The 15,309-nt window shown below is 37.8% G+C and overlaps 1 protein-coding gene across 9 annotated transcripts in view; it reads left to right on the plus strand.

Annotated features, from left to right (window-relative positions):
* The window catches only part of ASB3 (ankyrin repeat and SOCS box containing 3), a 125,041-nt gene that overhangs the window by 31,299 nt on the left and 78,433 nt on the right, over positions 1-15,309 (plus strand). For all 9 annotated transcript variants that reach the window (XM_032177006.2, XM_032177008.2, XM_058428439.1 and 6 more), the window contains one exon: positions 6,949-7,107. In XM_032177006.2, the coding sequence (XP_032032897.1) occupies positions 6,949-7,107 (159 nt within the window). The remainder of the gene's footprint in view (positions 1-6,948; positions 7,108-15,309) is intronic.

A 15,309-nucleotide genomic window follows, 5' to 3' on the forward strand; every position in this document is an offset into this window, starting at 1 on the left:
GCCCTGGCCAAGGAGCCAAGGCTTGGAGATTGTATTGCAGAGGGGTAAGCTGGGTAGAAATCAGGAGAGGAGAGCATCTTACACAATGGGAGAGCAATCCTCCTAGCCATTTACAAACTTGGGGCCCTGGCAAGGGTGGTGGGGAATGGGTCTCACATAACTGCCCATGTCAAGAGCTGTATATCTAAACTGGGACACCAGGGACAAGATTCTGTGCGTTCATAGCCTAGATGCCTAAGGACACAGCATAGGGTTTCCTTAGATCCCTTTGGAGATACAACTTGCTCTAATACTTGGGAGAGGAAATGAAGTATGAACCATTAGTACCTAGGAGGCAGGGATTGGAGGAAGTAGATTCAGAAGTAAGGAGAATTTTGGGCTACACTTTCAAGAAAGTTGTGGTCGGGACCCAGGAGGTATGGGTCAGAAGGAAAGGTAGGGGTGCATGCATGGGTGACTGTTGAGTAGAGACTTCGGCTGTGCTAGGATCTCAACCGGCTAACGCCAGGAGTTCAGGACGACAGCTTTCTGCCTCTAGTTGGCCCTCTGCCTCCCCAGGAAAATTGAAAGCAGAAGCTGGTTCCAGGCAGACCAACGCTCCCAACCCAGAAGGGTTGGGGGTTGTTAGAAAGCCCTTTCCCAGATAGCCTCACACCTGAGTCTTAAGTCTTGCGGCCACACTAATCATTTTTAACTGGCTGACAGGTGCCCAGTATTTTGCTCCAATTCTAAGGAAGGATAGAACAGAATAACAGGCGAAAGTGGTCCAATATTACTCACCGCTTTGGAGGTCCCTTCGTGGTCACAAAATGTTACCGGGGGGTCCTTGTTCTTAGAGCTCCCAAGATGGTGGTAGGCTGCTTCCAAGATGGTGGCAAGCCTCTTGTTCTCTGACCTCAGGTTCTTGGCCTCACGGATTCCAAGGAATGGAATCTTGGACCATGCAGTGAGTGTTACAGCTCTGTTCAGCTCGATTAGGATGAACTCCAGGCACTTAGCCTGTGCAGGAACAATGGTGAGCCTGTAGCCTGACTGGGAGCAGCAATGGGCGCCGCCTCACTGGATCAGAAATGCAGTGGACACCCTGTCAGATCGGAGGGGTGGAAGTCAACGGCGGGTCTGCAACGATGGCGATCAGCAGTGGTGGATGGTGAGCGAAAGCTCAGTTCGAACTGGAACAAACATGGACCAGAGAGTGTGCAGTTGCAAGATTTAATAGAGTGAAAACAGGGTTCCCACACAATGGGAGGAGACCCAAAGGGGGTTGCCCGCCTTTTTTTTCTTTTAGGTCCTTAAAGGATTACATGATGCCCGCCCACATTGGTGAGGGTGGGTCTTGTTTATTCAGTCTGCTGAATAAACATTACCATTCAGATGGTAATGTCTTCCTGAAACATCTTCATGGATACACCCAGAAATGTTTTAGCAGCTATGTGGGCATGCCTTAACCCAGTCAAGTTGACATGTAAAATTAACCATCACCATGCCAAGTTAAAATATTGATAGATACCGCTAAATTGTGTGCTACGTTAATCAGGATCCTTTCAGTACCGAGCGAAAGAATCCTAGTTCAAGCTAGCTTAAGCAAAGAAAGGGAATATAGTAGCTCAAGTAAATGTAAATCTGAATGATAGGTCTCTTCAGAGATTGCTGGATTCTACTATTAGAATGATGTCATTAGACAGGCAGGATTTCCATTTGGAAGTTCTAGACTTACCTTATTTTTATTTTTTTAATTAAAAAAATTTTTTAAAGAGATGGGGTCTTACTCTGTTGCTCAAGCTGGAGTACAGTGGTGTGATCATGGCTCATTGCAGCCTCCAACTCTTAGGCTTAAATGATCCTCCCATCTCAGTCTCTGGAATAACTGGGACCACAGACATATGCCATCACATCAGGCTAATTTTTTAGTTTTCTATATTTTGTAAAGATGGGGGGTCTTACTCTGTTGTCCAAGTTGGTCTCGAAACTCCTGGCCTCAAGTGATAATCCTTCCTTGGCCTCCCAAAGTGCTGGGATTACAGGCATGAGCCACTGCATTAGGCCTTGCCTTATCTTTAAAGAGCTCTTTATGTATTCTGGATATTAATCCTTCGGTATTGTATGTGTTTCGGGTATTTTGTCGTCACTTTTCTTACGGTGTCTACTTTCTTTGTAATGCCTTTCAACCTCTTCCTCTTCACTGACTTCTTCCATGCATCTTTGTGCATTATGAAGTCTCTCCTGAGGGTTATCTCAGAAGTTTGCACATAATAAAATTCCTTGTATTGTGGAAATTATTTTATATCTAACCTTTTCTTATAATACCTAAATAAAACATAGTAAGATAATATAAATTGTGTAAATGGTGTGGCGATATAATCTTGACATTACACTTGTGATTGGCACATAGTAAATTTGTCATCAAATTCTGGCTCAGCTGTTGAGAAATACTCTGGTCTTAATACTTAACCTATCTCCTCTACTGAAAACCTTGTGGTTTTACTTTACCTGTTAGAGTTTGCAGAAAACAAAAATAACGGTCTACCACCCATCACTACCACTTTTATAAGAAGTAATAGACAAGTTTATTATTCATAAGTAAAAAGACACTTTATGTCAGCAAACATAGGGTGTGGTTTCATTGGCAGTGTTTGGGCCAACTCTTGTCATTGCTACACAGGCGTCAGTGGCTGGCATTGGTTCAACTGAGGTGGCTCTAATTCTCCAAGTATTCCCAGGAAAGAACTCACAAGTTGTGAAAGACCTGAAGTACTCATTGTGTTTGTCCGTTAAGAATGTCTTTAATACCCATACCATTTAAAGTTTCAGTAAGTAGATGAGAAGGAGAAGCCACTTTGCCTTCCTTTGAGGGTAAAGAGAAATTAAAGCATTAAAAACAGTGAATAGGATGAGCCATTTCTTTTTCAAGAAGCCCTCCTGTAGAGAAGGGAAGAGAGTGAGAAGGTGGCGGTTGATGGTCCAGTACAAGGTAGGTAAGATCCCTTTGCTAAAACTCATGTATCAGTTTAAGGAAAGTTCTTCGGAACTTTCAAAACTAATTTATAGTGGGTACTGAAAATTTTCTTAAAATGATGCTTTGGAGACTTTACCAAATTTGTAACACCTTTGACAGTACTTAAATTGCAAATCTATCTGCATTTGTATTTTACAAAAATTCAGACTATATACCTAATTCTATTGAACCCTATTGAGAGTTGGTCCAGCTAATTTATCCTCGTTTCACTGTTATGGAACCTGAGCCTCAGAGAGGTTTAAGTAATTGGCCCGAAGTGTAACCCATATTATTTCTAGCAGAGTCAAAGTTGCAGCCTAAATCCAACTTCAAATGTTATCTTCCTGGTCCAGTGATTTTAAAGTTAGCTTAATATCTTTTTTTCTATAGTTAAAATATTTCGAGATCTCAAGTTAATAGTAAATTGACTTCAGTATTTCTCACCTGTGTGAGAAGTGCCTTTTAATTTTCTTTACTTCATAGATAATCACAGGAGATTTTATTTCCTATTCCCAAGATGAGTGTGTATGCAAGTCATTAAGGGTGGCTTGCACTCAAGAAGTGGGAATTAAACTCTACTTCCTTGATGGAGTAGTCTTTACATAAATTATTTGAAATTCTTCGACATGGGAGATTTATCTCTTCTCTTCCATTAATTTATATATTTAGTCATTTATATCTGCACGAACTCATTGTTACTTATTTTATACCTGTACTTTAGGTTACAATTTAATACAATGTAATTTATTTTGTTGCTCATATTGTTTTGGTCATAGGATGCCCTTTCAGAGTGGCTCCTGTTGTCTCTTTTGCATGCCCCCATTGTTTGTTTTTTTGAGCACGTTTTACCTTTTGGACCTACAGTATGCTCCAGACTCTTTGTATGTTTCCCACCTCAGCCTTAGAATCAGCCATTTTCATAAGAGTGCTGGTTTCTTTTATGGGAGAATGATATCGAAAACCAAGATCTAAGTCCAGGCATGGTGGCTCACGCCTGTAATCTCAGCACTTTGGGAGGCCGAGTCAGGCGGATCACCTGAGGCCAGGAGTTTGAGACCAGCCTGGCCAACATGGCAAAAACACGTCTCTACTAAAAAAATACAAAAAATTACCCAGGTGTGGTGGTGCGCCTGTAATCCCAGCTACTCAGGAGGCTGAAGCAGGAGAATCGCTTGAACCTGAGAGGTGGAGGTTGCAGTGAGCCGAGATCACGCCACTGCACTCCATCCTGGGCAACACTGTCTGAAAAAAAAAAAAAAAAGAGAGAAAACGAAGATCTGAGGACTGGATGTGCTTGTTGCTACTGGACTGTCATTGATTTTAAGCCCTTTCAGCAGACAGATCTAGAACATATATTTATATATTATAACCCATGTATATATACATCTATAGTTGTTTCCGTGTCCAGCCATCTGTGTCTATATTAAGCTAAACATGAATTCATACTGATGTCTGGACTCTACTCTAGAACACATGGTTCATTCTAGCCTTCCCTCTTTCCTTATGTGTAACCTTCCTCTCCAACAGTAAGAAACCTGGCCACCAGATCTGCCATCTGTTTATTTATTTGTTTGTTCTTCGTATTCATGTAGAGTGGTTTCAGAATTGTTAATCTCTACTCCTAGAAACAACTTTACCAACTAGACTATAGTGTTTATGTGCAGTTCTTTTTGTCTTTAGTCTTGCAGTTTTCAGTCATAGCATCATTTATCAAAGTTATGTAGACCAGTGTCTTTTTCTCTCTCAGTGTGGTTATGACATATATTTGTAATCCAATTAGATTCTTTTGTCACAGTCTGCATTCTATCCTAGGATCCCCCTTCCTTTTACCTCCTGGTTGATTTTTTTTTTAAGTTGCATACGTTAAGGTTCACTCTTTCTGCTGTAAGCCATGATATTTAAATGGCCAGGATTAAACTTTATCTCTCTTTTTTCTTTGTAAGTGGAGGAGAACATCTTTTCTTTATAAGAGAAAGTTCCTTGGCTTCTGTAATGTAACACTGGTCTAGGTCTCCTACCTTTTAGTGACCATCTTTCTTAGTCTCTTATTGCTTCTGTTGATTCCTTTCTCTGATGGGTACCTTCCTTTCTGCATTTGTACTAGGAGCATATTACTTTACTTTTTCTAACTTTAAGACATGGTTTAATATATAGTAAGTCTAGGCACGCTTCAATGCTTGTCTTGTTCATTTTTCTAAATTATTTGTTACTCTTACCTGCCCTACTTATAGAGAGAGGAGACAGCCAAATGCTGCCCAGGTCATTGTGCACATGGGGCTTGCCTAAACATGCCCATGGGGGTGAAAAATTCCGTCCCTTAACACGTGCACAGAAAGGGAAATAAATCAATGTGGAGTGGCTCAGAATAAGGGGCTGCCTGTGCACTGGAAGAATGGGGTGAAGCCGCTGGGAATTCTCACCTTATGCAGTGGGGAGGAGCCTGGCCTCTTCAGCTCATGTGTGGTGGTCTGGTATTCAGTCTGTGGAGTGGGAACCTGTTGGCAGGACCCCCTTTTTTAGCTGAGAGCTTTCTTTTAATAAATTCTGCTCTCCTCACCTTTCAGTGTGTCCACATGCCTAATTTGTCCTGGTGTTGACACAAGAACCTGGATTTTAGCTGAACTAAGGAGCAAAAAATCCTGCATCACTACCTTAGCCTTATCAACTTGAGTTACTTTATCAAGTATAAAACAAGCAAACATCTCTACTGGCGTTTTTATTAGAATTGTATTAAATTTATTAATTATTTTGGGAAGAATCATTATCTTTATAATATTGAAATTTCCCATTTAGGAGCCAATCTACTGATGTCAATTATCTATATATATCTTTGTGTTCCTAGGTTTTCATGTCATTTGTATTCACAAAACTTGTCAAGTTAATACATGAAATAAGGGTCATGTCTGACTAATCTCCGACTAATCTCAATAAACTAGTTTGAATAAGAGTCAACTTTTGACTAATCTCTGAAACCCTATTTCTGTGATATGTCCTTTTAAAATATGACCACTCTGTCTTGCTGTTTAGTTGTGTGTCTGTGAAGTTTGAGACTGTTTTCTTTGAATATATGTACTTAGAAGCTGTTACTGGGATATTATGGCTTAATCTGCTTGTTTGATTAGTGAGTTACAATTACAAGAATTACTTAAAATAGATAACTAGTTAGGAGCATTTGTTTCAATTCTGACACTTCAAGAAAATGTTTAAGTTTTTTTTTTAATTTTCTGTTTAGTTTATTCCAGCTCTCAGAAATGTCTTCAGCCTTCATGTTAGAGCCCATCCTTCTATAATGGGCATAGAATTTTATTGTGTAAATATTATTTGTATAATTTGAGTGTTACCAGAACCTTGACGTTTTCATAACAAATACATTTCAGAAACTTTAACTCATAAATTCCTTATTATATGTCACTGGTTGTGTTGGAGTGCATTTTATTCTTTTAGAATTGCAGTTTTCATTAACTATTAGACCATAGTCTTAAGTTAGAAAAGGAATATTTAAAACTGCCTCCTGGTATTAGTTGAGTACAAGGAAGTAATGCTAAGAGATCAGACCATTTCCCTTATAGAAATTTAAAAATAAAAAAATAAAATTGATGAATATTTCGATAAATTCTGTTTAAGCAAATCTTTAGTGCTGCATCCTCCTCAGATTATTGCTTTTGTTACCTTTCAATTTCTGCCACTCCTCTTCCCTTACTCAGTAAAAATTAGAGAAGAGAAAATGGGAGCGAGTGGACAGGATTTTTGTATTAAGAATACCAAAGAGCTGTTCACAGTGGGATCTCTGTAGAACTTTTTCTTGATTTTCTAGAGTTTTAAATGGTGAAACCTGTCATTTATACATTACTTACATTTTAATAGTTCATTAAATTCCTCTTGGAATCTTTGCTTTTTAAAACCAGGAAATAGAAGTAATACCTTCTAGTTGTTGGGCTTTGATTCTTCCACAGATTCATCTGAAAACTACCTTAAGATGAAGACCTTTGAAGGTTTCTGTGCTTTGCATCTCGCTGCAAGTCAAGGACATTGGAAAATCTTACAGATTCTTTTAGAAGCTGGGGCAGATCCTAATGCAACTACTTTAGAAGAAACAACACCATTGTTTTTAGGTAAGTATGCTATTTGTGGTGCAGATGCAATTTTTCATCATTATTATTTTTTTGTTAAACTAAGCTTTATTTTTCCTTCAGCTGTTGTGCTTCTAGTGTGTTCTTTTGGCAACTATTATACCACTACTTCTTTGATTTTTGAAACTGAAAATATATTTTTAAAGGTTTTGCTCTTGTTTTCTATTCTTGGGTGGTAGCCTCTGGGACTTTGTTTATTTAAAGTTGCAAAACTGTTTTGAATTGTAGGCACCATCATTGTTCTCAGTGTAGTTCTGAAGACCAGGTATCACTTACTACATTGTAGCAATAGTTGCAAGGTTACCTGCGAATGCTTTATGTTTGCTTTTGCCTTTTCTTAGCATTAAAAAATTAAGAAGCTTTTATGGAAGAAATCACCAGCTAATACTTTAATGCCAGTTAATGTGTTGCCTGTATGGATCACTGTTCAGACCTCTTCCATTACAGACTGTTTTTTAATTCTTTAAGGATGACAGCCAAATTCTAAATGGCTTTCTTCCAATAACTGTCTTTTTTCTTCTTTTCCTCCTTTCTTCTATTTGATTCAATTTGTCTTCAGGGACATTGTGTCCCATAAAGTTTAGTGGAACATGAGAAAATTGAGTCAATGAAGCATTTGGAATAGAATCAGTACATCTGGACTATAGTTTTGGTCCTGCCACGTGTGATTTGTATATTTATTTATTTACTATATGTTTCGGTATCCTCACTTATAAAATGAGAGTAATAGTACCTATCTAGCCTTTGTTATTGGGCTGAGAATGAAATGAGTTGTCTGTAAAAGTACTTTTTTTCCTTGTGGACTTAAAAATATTATTTAAATTTATGTACTTTAGTAAAATTCATTCTTTTTAATATAACAGTTCTGTGAGTTTTGATGTATTCATAAAATTCTGTAATGACAACAATCAACATACAGAACCATTCCATCACTCCTCAAAATTCCATCATGGTGCCAATTTTTAATCAATATTTTCCTCCCTCCCCCCAGCTCCACCCCTGACAGTGACTGATCTGTTCATATATATGAATTAATATACACCATGTAGCCTTTGAGACTGGCTTCCTTTAGCTATCATGATACTTTTGAGATTCATCCATATTGTTGCATGTATCAATAATCCATTTCTTTTTGTTGCTGAATCGTATTCTATTAAATAGATGTGATTAAATAGAAGTTTATCCATTTATCGGTTGGATATTTGAGTTGTTTTCAGTGTTTAGTGGTTATGACTAAATCTACTACAAACATTTGCAGACAGGTTTTGTATCAATATAAGTTTTTATTTCTCTTAGGTTAATATTTAGGATTGGTATGACATATGGTAAATATATGTTTAACTTTGGAAAACAAGTTGGAAGTTTTTTTCTACCAGTTTGCATTTCCTTCAGTAATGTTTGAGACTTTTAGTTGCCCCATATCCTTGCCAACATTTGCTATTGCCAGCTTTTTCTTTTTCTCCCGTATATTTTAGTAATTCTAATGGAGGTTTAGTAGTATCTCACTGTGGTTTTTATTGCATTTTCCTAATTGCCGATGATGTTGAGCATCTATTCATAGGATTATTTTTCATCTTTCCTTTTTTCCTCATTACTTTTGTATTTAGACATTTTGTTTTGAAATAATTTCAGACTTATGGAAATAGTCAATAACAGTACAAAGGGTTCCCATATACTTTTCACCCAGATTTTCTTCTTTTGCCAGGTTTGTCATTTAATTTCCTTCTTTGTATTTTTTTAATCCTTTTGAGATTAAGTTGTAGACATCACGCCCCTTTAGTTCTACTTTAGTGTGAACTCCTAAAAGCAATAAAATTCTGACTACCATATGATGATCATAATCTAATCAGGAAGTTAACATTGATAGAATAGTATTATTTAGTCTACAGCCCTCATTCAATTTTTTCGTGAATTGTCTTTTGTAGCAAAAGAAAAAAAGATTTTGGTCCATGACGAATCCAAGATCACTTGTTATATTTAGTTGTTATGTCTCTTTGGCTTCCTTTAATTTGGAACAGTTTTTCAGTCTTTTATGATTTTAACTTTTTTAAGAGTTCAGGTCATTGATTTTGTAGAATATCCTTTGATTTGGGTTTGTCTGATGTTTCTTCTTGATAAGGTTCAAGGTTTGTGTTTCTGGCAGGAATACCACAGAAGTGCCATGGTATCTTAGTGCATCTTACCAGGAATAATATGACACATTACTAGTAATGTTAATTTATGAAAGTACTTTGAATATGTGAAAAGTATTATGCACAAGTTTCATGGAAGCTTTGGTTTAGTGTAGCTTGGGTTTCCTAGAGGAGTGATTGCCTTTTTATATTGTTTCTTTTTTCCCCTGCACCTGCATTTAACCTACTTTGGATATTCTGTACAACTACAGAGAAAGCATTTATTGAGGCTCAGCGATATGCAATCTCCATTCTAGTTGCTTTCTTCAAGAAATCTTCTATGTAGAGGAGTAAAAAAAGTGATTTTACAAGTTTGAGATTTTAAAAGGGAGAATAATTAGTCACCCTTGAATGACAGAAGACTTCATGTGCAGAGTGCTGTATTAACAGTAACAATAACATTTATTAAGCAGAGTGTATACTAAGCCTTGTGTGGGTGTTTTACATGAAGTAGATAATTGGATCTTCACTATGATTCTGAGATTTCTGATGTAGGGTCTTGCTCTTTTGCCGAGGCTGGAGTGCAGTGGCAAAATCATAGCTCACTATAGCTCAAACTATTGGGCTCAAGCTATCCTCCTGCCTTAGCCTCTTGAGTAGCTGGGACCACATGTACTGTTATTAGTCTCGCTTTTACAGGTGAGAAAACTTTAAAAAGACTGGATTTAGGAAGAGAAGAGCTATCTTTGAATCTTGATCTTGCTGTTTTCTGTGTTTTGGGTAGAAAACTGATGCAGTGAACTACTAAAAACATGTTTATTGACAAAAGGTTTCCTAATGACATAGATTTGTGAAACACTATGTGCTATATCCCCCAGTGTAGAAAAACATGAATACATTACATATGTGACTTATTGTGCCCACACAGTCTGAAGTATCCACTGATCTCTTCATGCATTCTCTTTTAGTGTCTTCATCACTGACTCCAGTTAATTATTACTCCCTTGTTTATTTACTTCCCCTTCACTAGAAAGAACGTTCCATTAAGGCAGGGATTTTATTCATCTTGTTCGCTGTTGTAACTCCTAAACTCAGTTTAGTGCCTGGTATATGGTAGGTGTCCAGTAAATTATTTGTTAAATAAAAGGATAAAGGATTCTGAGAAGACCTGTCTTTAAACAACATTTGTTTATCGCAGAGCTTTGAAACGTATTTGACTGTACTATTCTTTCACTCTCGTTGTCCAGGCTGGAGTACAATGGCACAATCTCAGCTCACCGCAACCTCCGCATCCTGGGTTCAAGTGTTTCTCCTGCCTCACCCTCCTGAGTAGCTGGGATTACAAGCCCCCGCCACCATGCCTGGCTAATTTTTGTATTTTTAGTAGAGATGGGGTTTCACCATGTTGGCCAGGCTAATCTCGAACTCCTGACCTCAGGCAATCTGCCTGCCTCAGCCTCTCGAAGTGCTGGGATTACAGGCGTGAGCCACTGCGCCCAGCTGTATTCTTTTTCTTTATGGAACATTTAGGAATACCTCCAGGAACATTGAAATCCCATGGGACTATTTGAGAAATGCTATTCTGGCCACATAGTTTACAGTTTCAGATTATTATTATTATTATTATTAGAGTCCCATTTATGAAATTCAGTATTGTGCCTACTTTTACTAGTATTTGGAGAAAATTAGAGATGCAGAGTTTTTAGGGGTTTATATTTCAACATATAGTTAACTTGTACTTTTTTGTGTTAATGAAGCAAGAGATGGGAGATAATTCAAACCAGTAAATAACTTTAAATTGCTTATTTTTAGTAGTAGGATTTATTTTGTTTCTTTGGCAGTGAATTTACCATTTTGTAAATGGTAAATTTGTATTGACTAAGAAATAAATCTTTTGTATTGACTAATACAAAATACCGTGCCCGGCCAATATAGTATTTAAAAAAAGGAAAGTAGGGCCTTAGTGTTTGCAAAAACATAATGTGGAAGGGCCAGGTGTGGTAGCTCACACCTGTAATCTCAGCACTTTGGGAGGCCGAGGCGGGCAGATCACCTGAGGTCAGGGGTTCGAGACCAGCCTGGCTAACATGGTGAAACCCCGTTTCTACTAAAAATACAAAAAATTAGCTGGGTGTGGTGGCACATGCCTGTAATCTGAGCTACTCGGGAGGCTGAGGCTGGAGAATCGCTTGAATCCGGGAGAGCAGACATTGCAGTGAGCCAAGATTGTGCCATTGCACTCCAGCTTGGACAAAAAGAACTCTGTCTCAAAACAAAAACAAAAAAACAAAAAACAGTGTGTGGAAGAATGGGCATATATGCATTGGTGTTGTGTGTGGAATAAAAAGGAATGGACATATGACTCTTTAGTTAGATAATATGGGCTTCATTGTCTTCTCTGCATCATGAATAATAGGACAAACTTTAGCACTCTGCCTTGCTCACCTTTACCTTTTTTTATTTTTTGACATAGGGTCTTGCTCTTTTGCCGAGGCTGGAGTGCAGTGGCAAAATCATAGCTCACTACAGCCTCAAACTATTGGGCTCAAGCTATCCTCCTGCCTTAGCCTCTTGAGTAGCTGGGACCACAAGCACATGCCACCACACCCAGCTAATTTTTTTTTTAATGTTTAATTTTTGTAGAGCTGGGGTCTTGCTATGTTGCCCAGGCTGGTCTTCAAGCGATCCTCCTCCCTTAGCTTCCCAAAGTGCTAGGATTACAGGCATGAGCCACTGCACTTGGACAATCTTTCTATCTTTTAAATAACCATGTAGTGATTCCTGCTTCAGTCTATAATGGAAGAGTTTTTAAATTAAAACAAAATCTGAAGTATTTCAAGGTTTGTATCAAACTGTAAGTAATTTCTAGATGAGGAAGAGTAGCTGGACTAGCTGGACTAGTTGGACTTAAAGTGAGAAAGGAAGGCCAAACTGTCTAGAATAGCTTCCTTTCCCATCTGTAGAGTTATCTTCCAAAACTGAAAATTTGGAATATGTTGTTTGAGGTATTTTGTTTCTCTCCCTCAAGGGAAGCTATACTCTATTACATGTTGTAGGACCTGTCCTGATGGCCCAGTTACCACTAGCCTATTGCTAGAGGCTATAGAATATAAACCCAGAGGATCTAGGGGTAGAAAGTGAATATAGAACTATGGAAATCTCCCAGGTGACCGGAAAAGTTGTTGACGTGAGAGGTGTGTTGGATCTGATTATGATTGAACGTAAAGCTAAATGGAGGGACTCTGGAAAGTCGACTACTCCACTGTTTGTAATGAGACTATCTTTCCTACACAGAGCTCACCAACATTTTAATAAAGATGAGCTTTAAAAGGGAACTCTTCAACTTAATGGCAGTAGGGATCAAAATGAGAAAACCTCACGAGAAAGGGGAAATTCAGGGAACATCCCATCTTTCTACATGAATAGTGTCCTTCCAGAACATCTTTTTGCTACTATACAGGTTAGAGTTTATTTTTTAACAAGGAGTCTTGCCACCTCATTTCTTTTTTCTACCCTTGTCTTGTCCTTCCCCTGCTCTCTTTCCCTTCCCCTTGCTCCATATACACATAATAAATACTCTAAGGGTAGGTAAAACTGCTTTGGAAATAAAAATATTCTTATTGATAGCTATAATAAATTCTAAGTGAAAAATCCAGCTATTATTTCGGAAATAGATTTCCTTTTTATTTTGTTATGTTTAGAAAACATTGGTAAATTGGAGGCTTAGTTCCAAACCAGTGTGATTTCATAGAACACTCCATGGGAACTGCATGGCATGTGCTTTTGGCTTTTGATGGATTGTTTTTCATTTTTTGTTTTTCTGAGTTTGCTTATTCTGTGTAATATTTAATAAGAACAGAATGTTTTATAAATAGTCTTGGGTGAGGCTATTTCAATATTTAACTGTAAAATGTGTCATACTTCAGCTCACATAGCATATCCTTTAACTTTGACTCTGCAGACATATTCCAAAATTGAACAAACCACTATGTGATTTACTTTTCATTAGTGTCTTCATGGATAAGTGATCATTCATAAGGCTATTTTTTGATGTGCTATGAATTTTGTGGTTTCACATTCATATCTCTTAATATATATTATGTTAATAAAACTTTGCTGCGGAGGTTTTTTTTAGATTTTTCAACTGAAAGATTAATCATCTTCTTCAGGGATTGTCATGTAAGTATTTTTACTTGAGGACATGTTCTTTAAAATATGGGTTTGAGTTTTCTTAGATTAAAAGTATAGAGTTTACTAAAAGTTACCTTTAAAAAGTGTTAATTTTATGTTCTGGTTTTACTTTTGTTTGTCTTTTTAGTTTTATGGTTCTTGATACAACTTTATATTATACCTATGTTTTATTTATTTTTATTAATTTTTTTGAGACAGAGTCTCGCTCTGTCTGCCCAGGCTGGAGTGCAGTGGTGTGATCTCGGCTCACTGCAAGCTCCGCATCCCGCGTTCATGCCATTCTCCTGCCTCAGCCTCCCTAGTAGCTGGGACTACAGGTGCCCACGACCACGCCTGGCTAATTTTTTTTTTTGTATTTTTAGTAGAGATGAGGTTTCACCGTGTTAGCCAGGATGATCTAGATCTCCTGACCTCGCGATCCACCTGCCTCGGCCTCCCAAAGTGCTGGGATTACAGGCGTGAGCCACCGTGCCCAGCCACCTTTCTATGTTTTAACACAATGTCTTTTAATTACTTTTTTTTTTTTTTTTTTTTGAGACAGTCTCACTATGTCACCCACGCTAGAGTGCAGTGGTGCGATCTCCGCCCACTGCAACTTCCACCTCCCGGGTTCAAGCAATTCTTGTGCCTCAGCCTCCTGAGTAGCTGAGCTTACAGGTGACTGCCACCATGCCGGGCTAATTTTTGTACGTTTAGTGGTGATGAGGGTTCACCATATTGGCCAGGCTGGTCTCAAAATCCTGACCTGAAGTGATCCGCCTGCCTCGGCCTCCCAAAGAACTGGGATTACAGCAGTGAGCCACTGCACCTGGCTTTTAATTCCTTAATGTAAGCGATTATGAAACTAGGATATTTATTATCTTTCTGGTTTTACCTTCATATAATTAAATGTATTTATATGATGTGTTATTTTATTAGTCACATTTGATTAATAGATTTAAACCTCCAGCTTTTAAAGATGAGGAAATCAGTATCCTTATATTGTTCTTACATAACTCTCTTTCTCCCCCCAGTTTTCCAACTTTTGTCAGTTATATTTGCATTGTTAGTGGGAATAACATTTTGCATTTTGTTCTGGCATCTTAAATCCGTCATTTAACTTTATTCTTAGTTCCACGGTTAAATAGCTTAGAAGTTTATCACCAGTTATTTTGGCATGTTTTTTCCAGCCTTGTTTGGTTAGCGAAATAATTCCTTTAACACAGTCCTCTAAAAGGAGCTATGGCAATACTATTCCTTGAGTTTTTACATGTTCAAAATTTTATAATTTGGCTGGGCGCTGTTGCTCATGCGTGTATTCCCAGCACTTTGAGAGGCTGAGGTGAGAGGATCACTTGAGGCCAGGAGTTCGAGACCAGCCTGGGCAACAGAGCGCGACCACCCCATCTCTACAAAAAAAAAAAAAACAGAACAAAAACCTAAAAAAATTGAATCATTTAAATTGAATAATGATTCAAACTTGAACAGCAGTTTGATCTGGTACAGAATCCTTGAATTACATCTCTTTCCTTGAGAACTTTAAAAATGATGATCCATTCTGTTCTAGAGTTGAAGTCTGAAGCTAGCCTAATTTTCTTCTCTTTTTGTGACAATACTTTTGCATGTCCATTCCTTATCAGTTTTCTCTGACACAGTGTGTGCCCTTTCAATATGTAGACTTGGATATTTTAAATTTTAGTTAATCTTTCTGGAATTATATCTTTAAATATTTGTCTGTTCTGTTATTATGGTGGTATTCTTGGGCCAGCTTGTTTACATGTTGGTATCTTATCTGTTTTCAATGTCTATTGTTTTTTCTCTATTTTTCTTTCTCTGTGTTTTTGTTTTACTTTTCCTGTTTCTTTTAAGCCTCTATGTTCCTCTTCAGAAATGTCTATTCTCT

Source organism: Hylobates moloch, unplaced genomic scaffold, assembly GCF_009828535.3.
Source record: "Hylobates moloch isolate HMO894 unplaced genomic scaffold, HMol_V3 SCAFFOLD_15, whole genome shotgun sequence".
In the NCBI taxonomy this organism is placed as follows: Eukaryota; Metazoa; Chordata; class Mammalia; order Primates; family Hylobatidae; genus Hylobates; species Hylobates moloch.